Here is a 12,766-nt window from a genome sequence, read left to right on the forward strand (position 1 = left end):
ACTGTTGCTAAATAATTATAAGCAGAATGGATCATGTTATGCAAGTCCAGGCTAGTAACACTGCAGAATACACTTCCCAATGTACCTGCTACTGGCCTTTCAAAATGAAGCTTCTAGTTTTCTGTCTGGGTAATATATTCACCTGCTCATGTATTTGGGAGCCTCTAAGCAGTGCAGCTGTCTGAGAATGCACTAGCTAGTTTGCTTCCATGGTATGGCATATCTTGGCTTGGGAAAACTTGAAACATTGGTTTAGCTTGCATCTGAAGAGCAGTATTTGATTCAGCCATAGAGTATTGCAGTTACCACCAAGATTGTCAGCGTGGCTTCCTGAAAACATTTATTTTTGGTGCCAAGCAACTTCTCAAGGATTATTGGATAAGGGTCTCAGGAGAACTCAGAGAAGAACTTCCACCTTGCTCCAGCTGAAGATCATTCAGATCTTGATTTTTTATTATTTTTTTTTTTTAGTAAGAAAAAGATATTGAATTAACTCTGGTTCTGCCAGTGTCACAACTTAATTAGGTTTGGCGTCCTGGGAAAAGGCCATGAAAAACCATCACAGTTTCAGGAAAGAGGGAGAAAAAGTTGAAACGTCAGTGATGGAAAAGCAAAAGCAGAATTCTTCCTGGTGTGCGTATAAGCAAGAAGTACCAGCAAGTATAACATGGTAAGTTCCATTCTGAGAATAGTACATTTATTAAGGGTTTGTCTAAATGGAAAGTTTGTCTAAATGGGCGTGAATTTACAGCACACTAGCTGCTCTGCACTAAGTTCCTGGGTGCACACTTTTACTGAGCACTAAAAGTGCCCTAGGATAATGTAGTACTCTTTAAAGTGTATTAAGCTAAGTTTCACAAAGGCACTTCTAGTGTCCACACAAGGAGTTAGCGCAGAGCAGACAGTGCTGTAAATTCACACTTTTGCTTGCAGTGCACTAATTTCCCAACAGCAACAAGCCCTTAAGACACGAAGCTATGTTGCACGTTTTTCAACCTGGGTTTTAGCCGTGCAAGTCCATTGGTTGTCAGTTGAATGAACATAGCTCATGGGCTACATCGACATACATCACGCCGAAAGCTTATCCAGTACCTGGCGAGAAGGAAACAACGTCATAGATATGTCGCACACCCACCATCCTCAGTGGTCTTGTGCACCACAGTTGTTGATGCTGCTGTTCATATTACCTACTTACGGCAGCTATTAAACTTGTTGTAACTTCCTCTGAAAAGACCGTATGAAAAGAAGCTGAATATAATCAAATAGAAAGTTATGCTGTGTTGTACTTATTTAAATCTTTTCGGTACAAAATAAGAATTCAACAGGTTGTACTTCAATATAGCAACACCTTGAATAGAAAAAAAAATTGTGGCTTATTAGTTGACTGTGAATTACCCCCTGTAATCATGGAATTAATATGTGTTAGAGTCGTCATTATTTCCTCCAAGCTATGCAGTGACCCACACTGGATATTTTCATCTGATCACATGCTTGCCATAGAGAAAATGTTGCCATGGCATCATGTGCTATTGAGATCTGAGTGCACTTGGTTTGGGAATTATATACTTTAGAAAAAAGTGCAAGGGTGGAACAGCCTATGACTAGATAGAGGCTCAGAGGACCAAATCCTCAGCTAGGATAAGTCAGTGGAGATGCACTGATTTGTGCCAGCTGATGATCTGGCTCTGAGTTTCAGACTATATCCAGCCCCCAGGGATGGGAAGAGAATGCCCCACATAGCTCTGTACTAGCCCCCTTGCTGGTTCAGGAGCAGTGCCAAGAGTCACGTCCATTCCTTCTCAGCTAGGAGGAAAGTCGTGAAGACTCAGGGCCTTGGAAATGGGCATGTCGGGGGAGAAAGGGATAGGGAAATGTCTCTTTGGGACTTTGAGAAACACTAAGGGAAAGCCACAAGGGATTTCCTGGTGAAATACTATCACTTGTGAGGGTGTGGAAAGCAGCCTGGTACACTCGCTTCATCTTCACTTCCTGCTTTCTCTGGTGCCGCTCTTGCATTTATTGCACTAATAGTAATCATCATCATCATCATAAATAAACAATTGTGCCTTCCATCAAAGGATCTCGAAGCCTCCCAAAAACACTGTGATGCAGAACATTCTAATGATTGACAGATGGCTGAAACTGAGCCACAGCGGCTATGTCTACCCTGCCGTGGACACCCGCGGCTGGCCTGTGCCAGCTGACTCGGGCTTGGGCTAATGGGCTATTGAAGTGCAGTGTAGATATTCGGGCTCAGGGACCCTCCCATCTCTCAGGGTCCTAGAAACTGGGCTCCAGCTCAAGCCCGAATGGCTACACGGCAATTAAACGGGCCCTTAGCCCAAACCCTGTGTCAGCTGGCACAGGCCAGCCGCGGATTTTTAAGGGCAGGGTAGGCACACCCGGAGAGCTTAATGTCTACATTTTCAAGAGTCCACTAATGTTGGGTGTCCAACATGAAGCTCGTTAAGCCTGATTTTCAGAAATACTGACCCCTCTGCAGTCCTCTTGTTCTTACTACTCCCTGTAAGAGAGCACTTAGCAAATTAACACCCTTGGAACTGAGCAGTACATACCCCCACAACAATCTGTGCCTATCCTGTCCTCGATGAGCATTTTCTTTGCTTTGCTTCCCTCTTCTACCAGCTTTGATCAGAGTAAAAGCCCCCGTCTGGAAGAAGAGCTGGAGCTGGGTCACTTGCAGCTCCTGGAAGCATTGTTTGCTCATCACACCTCTCCCAAAGGGGAAGACCAAGGCAGGGAAACAGAGAATAAAGACCAGTGTGTGAGACCCTGCAGAAAACAGAAAGTGGAGCCACCAGGAAGTCTGACTCTACAAGAGTTTCATAGAGTCCTGTCGGAGCTGACTGGCTCTGAGATCTGGAACAACCAATCGGAGCTGCTTTTCAACAAGGTAATGAGGATCTAGGGTTAGATGAGTCATGAATGCAAATAATTCCCATCCCAGCCAGTTAGCATTTCTAGCATGCAGGCACCACGTTATTTTGAAACACTCTTATTTTGATCTTTTCCTTGCATGTCCCTTCATTACTCCCCTTCCCATTAGGACTCTTACCTTATGGCAGCTAGTCTTGTAACTGGCTGCCTGGGACTTCAGCATTAACTGCTTCTCCAAGGCCTTGCACCTTGTGGAGGTAAAATGCTACCACCAGACTGAGTGAAGTACCACGATTTCATAGCATTTTACAGCTACTTTGCACAGGTATATACATGCAGGGACATGGAGATTCACGCCCTGTGTCTTATCCATTTAGACTGTGAGCTCATCATATTCGGAGACTGTCTCATTATATGTATGTACAGTGCCTAACACAATGGGTTACCTGGTGGACCCTCCGGGTGCTTCTGTAATACAAGCGATGAGTAATCAGAGTGGAATTTGATCACTAGGACTATTGAGCCTGCTCCCGCTCCCTGTGAAGTCACATTGGCTTTTCCCCCTCCTTGTTTGTTGCCATGTTTTTTGAGGTTGACACCAGCTGTGATGGCCTTATTGACTGGAACAAGTTCTGCACATACCTGCTGCTCTATTACAAAGAAAGGGACTACATGAAAGCCAAGAAGGAGATCTTCCTTGGCAGGGAGCCCCTCATCCGACACTGTGTGCAGAACAAGGTGAGCGGAGAGGGAAGTGTATTGGTCGCAGAGGGTGGAGGAGCCGAATTGTAACTGGACAGGCTAGCAGGGTAACCATTCTCTGGTGCTGCGTGTAGTTCGGCAATATTCCTCTCTTCTTCAGCTGCATTTTTCCTTCACAAACAAAATATAAAAGGAATTAAAAACTTGAGCTTTACTCTTCCCCCCCCCCCCCCAAGCTTTATTGCAGTTTTCTTGAGGACACAGGCAGACAGCGGCTGGCAGAGTTTTCTGTCTAGCTAGAATTGTCTTCAGGGCAGCTTTTCTTGTTGAATTTCTAGTAAAAAACAAATAAAGAATTCCAGATTTGTTCCACTGACATAACTGTAAAACAATTCTGGCCAGGCACTTAAATCTAGGGAGAGGTCACTTTATCAAATAAAAGGGCAGGGTCATAATTTACCTATTTCAGGACCAGTTGGGTTGAGCATTTCCCTATAACTTTGAAGGTGTACAGTCAAATTCTAGCCTTGTTTATACCCACCATTGAACACAATGGCTGAATTACAGGCACGTATATAATGTGAAATGGAGAAGAGAGTGAGATCTGACCACTGGAGCAAGATGTGTCTTGATTTTTCAGCTGGCACCAACTACCAGGTTATTGGCCATCTCTTCTCCACCACCACTCTGGTTTGTGAGTGTCAGCAAAGGAGGAGTTCTTACTACCTGGGACAGCGCTCTACATATTCAGAAAACTTATGAGGTAAAGAGGTTGGTAATAGCATGGGGGTAAATGCAGTGACAACTGAACTTGGGAGTAATTCAGCATCCGGATTTCACTCAATAAATTGCTATCTGAAGGAGAGTTTAGCCTCTTTGCAATGAGGATGAGAGCTGGTTGGGATTTTACAAAGGAATGTTTTCCGATGGAAAATGTAGTTTCCGCAAGATTCAAATTTTCTGCAAGAAAATTTCAGTTTTGCCCCCAAATGTTGACTGTCTATAGGAAAATGGAAATAAAAGCTTTAGTTCCTTGGCTGCCCACCTGGAGGGCTGCTGCAGATCTGGGGCTTCCAGGTTCCATGGTAGCTACCTGGCTGCATGACTCCCTGGGCAGCCGGCTCCCTGACTCCCTGAGGTATCCAACTTGAGAGTCAGGCAGCCCAGCCAGCTGCCCTGGGATCTAGGGGTCCTGGAAGCCCGTGGGCCCTCAATTCCTCGGGTGGACTGCTGGAGAGCCTGGGAGCATTTTTGAAATGAAACACTGTTTTTTCCCATAATGGGAAATTCCAAAATTCCTGTGTTTCATTCTGAATCTGAATCAAATATTTTCCAAAGTGTCAGAATTTCTCTTTTCTGGGAAATTCTAGTTTAAACCCTCTCTAATGAGAATCCAGTACCTACATTCATAAACCGCTTCTTGTGGCTCCTTGTACTTCTTCCATCTGCCCTGGGGAAAATAAGGGGTTTGCATTGTTGTGTATCGTTAAATGCATTGCATCAACTAGCATTATATGGGGTCACAGTGCCTGTCTGTCCATCTGTTCCGGTTGTCTGTTGGTGACTACTTAGATTGTAAATTCTTTGGGAGTGTATACAGCACCTAGCACAATGGGGCCCCAGTCCATGACGCTTAATGCTACTGCAGTACAGATCAATAATAATGCATATGTTTGGGAAGCTAGGATTAGCAGGTTACCTTCATTTTCCAAGCAGTATGCCCCTGGCACTGCTAGGTGCCACTGAGAAATTCCTGTCAAGTGCTGAGTGCCTTCAGTGGGAGATGAAAAATACACAGCTCCTTGCAGAATCCAGGCATATTAACTTCATCAGGGAATGGCTGTTTCATGCTGAAGGTGGCCCCAGTGCATTTCTTCTGAGAGGGATTCCAATCTTTTGAGTTCTCCTTTGCTGCTTGTTTTCTAACAGATTGCAACAGATTCCAAAGGCTCTCAAGCAGAGAAAAGAAGGTTGAAATTCTGGACCACAGACGCTGCGTACATGGCAAATGTCCACAAAATCGCAGTAGCCACCACCTGCAGGGATATTCACTTTTTTGACGTGTCCACGGCAAACCTTTTTGAAGAGTTTCATTTATTTGGTACAAGTTAGGGTTTTACTAATAGGAGGGGCCTCTGTTCATGTTTGCAGATTCTATTCTGAGGTTTGGGTATCGTCTAAATCAGGCTTCTGATTTCCAGCATTGCTTTCTGGGGAGAAAACACCAGGCTATTTGCACAGAAACCTGGGTATTTTGGAGAGCAAGAAACCAAATAAAAGTCCTTAATTGCTGCTCACTGCAGTCTCTCTGGGGTCCCTGTTGTTGTTCTCTCCTACTGCTTAATGGAGTTAGCCAAAACTGGCGAAAGGCAGGTAGCTAAAGCCATGCGGTTTGGGAGTGGTGCAGCAGATGGAGAGTTGGAGCTTCAGAACCAGACCCCAACACTCACTAGTAGGTCAGCTGTGGAGGAGATGGATTCCTATAGATGTATGGGCATAAAGGTTTAAACTGAAGGCTGGAATGATGACCCTTACTGAAGTCAGTGGACCAAATTCTGTTCACACTGGTACTGGCATAAATCCAGATTGGCTCCATTGGGTGCAGCAAGGTCAAGCTGAATTTACACTAGTGAAAGCACCTTGTGACCCATGGGATTACCTGAGCTATAAATCGGGCAGAATGTGGTTTTGGTCAGATCCTCAACTGGCATTCATTAGCATAGCTCCACTGAGATCCAATTTTACATCATATGAGGAGCTGGCCCTTTATGTATAGTGGATCTGATTCTACACTGTCCTGCAGCTTGTGCGGCTAGTGGAAGTGATGTGCTACCATTCTCATGTGGTAGCATTTACCTCCTGCAATGGAGAAACAGGCCCAATGAACCTTATTTAAATAAATGACAATACAGCAATTGCTGGGAGTAGGTGAATGCAAGAAGTGATTAGAGACAGGCTGAGCTGCTAAATTCAGATCCATTTCTGAATTTCACAGCACTTCAATGAGTATTTGGGCCCAGAGTTTTGGTTCATGTCTGTCTCTAGCGATGGTTATGTTGATGGTTATAAGAGTGTATAGTTGATCATGAAAATAGATATAGGTAGAGGAAACTAGACATCATTCTGGCCTCTATATTTTCATGCATACCCAAGGAATTTATACTGTTCCCTGCCATTAACAGTGATTAGTTCTATGCATCTCCATCCCCTCCCACTGCATTGAGCGAACAGGATCCCTTTCTACGTATCCCATGGAAAATGGATATTGAGGAAGTGGGGTAGAAAAAAGTTATGAATAATTCTAATATTCCATTTCTCTTTCTATCCCTCCAGCTCTGAAAAATGTTCCAACTTCATTGTACTACTGGTATGATGCAAAGGTACGGTGGCACCGCACTTTGTGTTCCAATATGTGCTCATAAAGTTACCCGTAACCTTTACTGTTTATCCCCAACACGTAAAAGTGTTTATGATCATTTGTGCCAAGCTATAACTCTTTGTGGTAAGGTCACAATCTAGGATTGTCTTATATTTCAGATGCAAGAACCCATCCTGACTTAGGTCACAACGATTGTTGGCTACCATTCTCTTGTGAGGGACTAAGAAGCCCGTCAAGATTCAGGGCAAGAAGGAAAAGTTAATTATTACTTAAAGGAATAACAAGGGTGCTCTCAGATTTGAAACTGGGATTTATTTAGGAAGCTTTTCTAGTTATAATCTTCTTGGGAACAGAGGATTTGCAGAGCGGATCAGAGCCTTCTCCATCAAATTCAATGCCCTGCTTGTAGCAGAGGTGGGCACCTGATGTTTCAGGGAAAGGCAAACCTGCCCCACTCCACCAGTGATGTACTTAGCCAGTTGTGCAATGGTGTCTATAGGGAGACATGCAATGTTATATATAAGGGTAACAGAATCAATGTGTCTATAAAGGGAGCAGAATCAATACTGCCTGTACAAGAGATAGAGATGGTTCCAATTCACACCCTGTGTCAGGGGGTTTGATTGTTATCAGCTGTCTGTGCTGGATGGGGCAAATCTTGCTTCTCTGCAGTGTGTGAGGGCCTTGACACAGGGACCCAAAGCTGTGCTGCTACCCTAGTCCAGAGCCAGGATTTGGGGAGGGCACATGTATGAGCCTGCTAGACTGCACAGAGCCCAGCTCTTGGGGGGAAGGGGCATACTGTGTGGCCACATGTGGTGAGTTTGGGGCATGGCACGGGTGTGTTTCGGATGGACCCAGGGGGTGGATGCACAGACAGCATGAGGGGTGCTGTGTCAGAGCTCCCTGCAGAGGTCCCCAAGGCACGCCCAGCACCCTACTCGAGCCGTGGGCCAATTCCCTGGCTTTGGGCCAACGGACTGTAGCGTGGTTTTCAGCAGTGACTCAAGCGCAATTACATTCAGTGTATGTTTAATCAGCTGTTAACCATGCGAAGATGGACCATAAAGGGAACATCATCAGCTTCCCCCGGCAAATCCCAACTCCTCCCTCCTCCTCTGTGTTTTTGTTTCCCTTCCAGTCCTTAGAGAGTCGCTCCTTGCTGCTCTGGGGAGATGACCACGGTGACGTTCACCTGCTCTGGCTGCTGCACCCTCATTCGGGCATCTTTGAAAAGCCCTTCTCGGATCAGTCAGGGCCGCAGAGAGTCTTCCTGCAGGTGCGGGCAGAAAGGCACCTTCCAGAATGGTGCTAAACTTCAAATGGTGCTAAGAATGGTGTTAAGCATCCCTCCTTTGCCACTGCCCTTCCTGGCCTCTTTTCGGAGGCCCTAGAAAACAGAACCTAGGCTAGGAAAGTTGGTCCAGTTTAGGTCAGGCTTAGCTACCACGGCCAAGTAGATACCACTATCTTCTCCCCATCAGCCCAGCTACGTCAGGCAAGAATTCACAAACTTTCACCTCGCCAAGTGCTGCCCCACTCTGTCTTTAACTGAGAGAATCCCACTTCAGAGCAGTTAGCTGGAGTGCCGCCCAAGCAAAAAATAAATAAATACATGAAAAAGGGTGGCCGGAAAGCCGCCCCCGGAATTGTGCCACCCCAAGCACATGCCTGCTTGGCTGGTGCCTAGAGCCAGTCCTGATAGCGACATGTAAGGAGCACAGGCTTTGTAGCCTCTGCGGGGTACCAAATGCTTCCCCTCCTCCCCAGGCTCTCCCTCTCGGTCCATAAAGGAGTGGACCAAACATTATTCTAATGCAGGGCTTCCCTAGTTGATAAAGTTGGAAGAGCACTGACCTGGTTCGAAGGTGATACAGGGATTGGGACCCAACCTGCACAGCTGACACAATTCTGGGTACTGCTTCGATCAGCCCACAAGTCTACCAGGTTGTTTTAAACTCCTCTACTAATGACCTACACACAAACACACACACACACACACACACCATTATTCTCAGATTGGCTTAGCTCTCAGATGGTGACGAAGGCATGACCTACTAGCCCGTGTGTTAGCGAAACCGTATCGAAACTTCACCACTTAAGGTTTGTCTTGACCTTAAGTCCCAATTGAGCCAGGAGCCAAGTCCAGTTGTCCTCAGCCAGACAGAGAAGTCATCCCGTAGCAAGATGAGGAGGATAAACAGGGAATCTTCTCAGTTAAGCAGGGGTTCCCAAGGGCCCTCTAAATTCCTGGGCCCCACTGAACCCTCTACATTAATCTCTGATATTCAGCTTCTACAAATAATGGAAGGGTGGGGGAATTCAGTGCTTGTGAAATATTCATTTCTACAGAGCTGGGCAGGAGTTGCTATAAAAAAAATTCTATATATAAAAAAAAAAAATCCCTTTGGAATGAGAGAGCTGCCCAAGGTGAATTCACATCTATTCAAAGGAAATAGCCTTGGATGCTGCTCTGGGCTGAGATTAAAAGGTCAAGGCTGCGAGAGTCCACTGGGCAACACAAATTAGAGGCATATCTCTAGCGTTCAGACTGTAAAACGCCTTCACCACCCTAGGTTCATATCAAAGAATGTGAGGCTGCAGTAGCTCCCAAGCATGTGAGCAGAGTTTCTTGCTGCTGTTCTCGGTTATAAATAGAAGCATAGTGGGTTATTTTTAGAGCTTGGCGAGTGGGGATGGAGGGAACTAGAGAAATCCTTCCAAACAAGCTGGTTTCAAGTTGAGGCAAACATCGCAGGTTTGTGCCTGGTGGACAAGAATATAACCGCTGTGCACGGCCATTCAGAATTGTCCCAGACCAAGCCCTGAACGCCCTAAGCCTGGGGATATTTGGTTCTGGATCTGAACTGTGCCTCTCGGGCTCAACTCTAATCCCACCATCAAGTCATTAATCACACTGCCGGGGGACAAAATAGTCTGCTGGGTTGGCATGGCATCATAAACATCATCGCATTAGGCCCAGGGCTCACCAAACTTCACTGCTAAACCCTACATCTCTTTTGCTGTTCCAACCCCTCTATAGTTCTCCCTTTCTGTGTGCATGCTACCGCTGTTCGTATTATGCTGGGTGATTAGTAGGTGAACTAGCCTTGTGACGTTTCTATCCCTTGTTTTCTCCCAGGAAATTAAAGAGCACAGTAAGCTCCTGCAATATCAAGCCATCCCAGAGGTGCACAAGGAAGCAGTTTCCCAAATCCAGTATGTAGCAGAGGGAGAACTCATCATCACATCCTCAGGCAGTCCCAAGACCTCAGTGGTGATCATGGATATTCTCAGAAAGAGAAAAGTTTACACCTGGAAAATCAAGAAGGTAGCTCCACTTCCTGCCCTGTGGCCAATGTTTTTACTCCAGCATCAGGCAAAATGAACAAAGTCACGTATACCTCATAATATTATATTCCTGTTTTTATACTCACCAGAGTTTATTGCTCTTCTTATTTCTCTCAGGTACTTATCTGGCCCCCCATTAAGCCAGTATCTGAGCACCTCGCAATCTTTAATGTCTTTATCCTCACCACACCCCTGTGAGGTAGGACAGGGCTATTAACTCCAATGTACAGGTGGGGAACTGAGGTACAGAGAGACTAAGGCCTAGATCCACAAAATGACATGGAGTTGCAAGGAAAGCGGGATTGGAGCAGAGGGGCTGGACCCTAGGTCTCCCACTGCCCACGTTGGTGCCTGAACCACCAGGCTACAGTCATTCCCACTGTCTCTTTCTTTCTGGCCCAGTCACTTTAATTATCTGTCCACAGTGGAACAGCCTCAACGGGAGAGTCTGAAGGAGACACATGTCAAAACAGCCCATAGCTCAGTGGCTGGAGCATGTTTCTGAGAGAGAGGCGGGAAATCCCGGTTCAATTCCTTTCTCCCCCCTCAAGCAGGTGGATTGAACCTGGGTCTCCCCCACTCTAGGTGAGTGCTTTAACCACTGAGCTAAAGGCTATATAAGAGGGGCACTGGTGCACCACCAGAGTTTGAAAGAGACCCAATCCAGCAGCCTGCTCAGAGGTGGCCTACTGGATTGGGCCCCATGAAATAGGCGAGCAAATGCCTCTCTTCCCCCGGTTCATGGATCACTCGGGGATTTAGGCAGGAGATCGGCGTTGATATGCCTGGAGTGGGGCAGCAGTGTGCATGCTCCAAGGCAGGAACACAAGAGCCCAAGGAAACCTTTACCCAAAAACCGTTGGTGACAAGTTACTTTAGACGCCTCCAGAGGTCAGCAGGAGTTGTGTGGATCACACTGGAGCTTAGGCACCTTTGTGGATCCCACCCAAGGCTACACAGGAAGTCTATGACAGAACAGGGGATTGAATCTGGGTCTCTCCAGCCCCTGGCTGGTATCCTAACCACAGGGCCCTGTTTCCTTTCTACAGGGTTGCACATTTGTCAGTCTTTTCCTGTGCTTTTTCACTAGACAGAAGACGTGTTCTCTCTGCGTTTACTCCCAGAGGGGAACGGGGAGGCGAGAAGCCCCAGGCGGCTTCCCAGCAGGGAATGGGAAGCAGGGGGGTGGAAGGGGCAGCCTCCCAGGAGCCCCTCCTACCCCCCTGCTCTCCATTCCCGGCTGGGAAGCCGCCTGGGGCTTCTCGCAGAGAGAACACGTCTCCTGCCTAGTGAAAAAGGACAGGAAAAGAGAGCACACACTGTCCCTTTTCGGTCAGTGGAAGCGCTGCTGGTGAGCACGTGAAAGGAGGGCAGTGTGGACATGCATCACCACAGTAATTACTGCAGTGGCTGTAAGTCGACCTAATATAGGTCGTGTAACCATACCCTGGTCTTTGTGAGATATTGCCTAAAGATGCATATAGGCATCTAGATCAGAGGTGGGCCAACTATGGCCCGTGGACCACATCTGGCCCGTGGGACCGTCCTGCCCGGCCCTTGAGCTCCCGGCTGGGGAGGCTGTCCCCCATCCCCTGCAGCCACGTTGTCGCAGGGGCAGCGCGGCTTGCGCCCGCCCACCTCCCAGGCTTTCCAATAAGCCAGTCCTGCCGCTGAGCGGCATGGTAAGGGGGCGGGGAGCGAGGGGGGAAGTGGGGGGTTAGTAAGGGGCAGGAGGTCTCAGGGGGCAGTCAGGGGACAGGAAGCAGGGGGTGGTTGGATGGGGCAGAGGTTCTGGGGGGGGTGATCAGGGGGTCAGGGAACAGGGGGTTGATGGGGGGTGGGGTCCCGGGGGGGCGGTTAGGAGTAGGTGGTCCTGGGATAGGGCGGTCGGGGACAAGGAGTGGGGGTGAGGGCAGGCTGTTTGGGGAGGCACAGCCTTCCCTACCCGGCCCTCCATACAGTTTCGCAACGCCGATGTGGTCCTCGGGCCAAAAAGTTTACCCACCCCTGAGCTAGATGGATATTCAAAAGCACCTAATTAGGTTTAGGTGCCTAACCTGCTCGCATTGACTTCAATGGGAGTTACGCTGTTTTAATTCAATATGAAAAAAATAGCAATTATATTTTACTAGCTAACAATTCTATTTTTACAATAAAAGCAACAGCATAGATAGACTCCACAAAGCTTAATGAAATTCAGGAAAAATAGAATTTGAAACCAAATCTTTGGAAGCATCTAAATTAGCTCCATTCAGTTCATTGTGGTTTTGCAATTGGATAGTTAAACAAAACTTAGCATTGCTGAAATCAAAACAGGCCTTTTCCCCCCTCTGGTCTACAATCACAGAAAAATTTAGTCATGGAAAGAAAGAATTGGGGCCCTCCCATCCGGACAGAAATTCTAATTGCAAAGTGCAAAGGTTTCCTCTGTATGTC

At 47.0% G+C, this 12,766-nt stretch overlaps 1 protein-coding gene across 1 annotated transcript in view; it reads left to right on the forward strand.

The window, feature by feature from the left end:
- Positions 1-548: 548 nt before the first annotated feature.
- The window catches only part of LOC144275168 (cilia- and flagella-associated protein 337-like), a 50,339-nt gene continuing 38,121 nt past the window's right edge, over positions 549-12,766 (forward strand). The window contains exons 1-8 of the mRNA XM_077834317.1: positions 549-670; positions 2,647-2,914; positions 3,490-3,636; positions 4,241-4,363; positions 5,530-5,701; positions 6,934-6,980; positions 8,121-8,258; positions 10,122-10,310. Coding sequence (XP_077690443.1) covers positions 549-670; positions 2,647-2,914; positions 3,490-3,636; positions 4,241-4,363; positions 5,530-5,701; positions 6,934-6,980; positions 8,121-8,258; positions 10,122-10,310 — 1,206 coding nt within the window. The remainder of the gene's footprint in view (positions 671-2,646; positions 2,915-3,489; positions 3,637-4,240; positions 4,364-5,529; positions 5,702-6,933; positions 6,981-8,120; positions 8,259-10,121; positions 10,311-12,766) is intronic.

The sequence above is a fragment of the Eretmochelys imbricata genome, chromosome 14 (genome assembly GCF_965152235.1).
Source record: "Eretmochelys imbricata isolate rEreImb1 chromosome 14, rEreImb1.hap1, whole genome shotgun sequence".
Classification (NCBI taxonomy): Eukaryota; Metazoa; Chordata; order Testudines; family Cheloniidae; genus Eretmochelys; species Eretmochelys imbricata.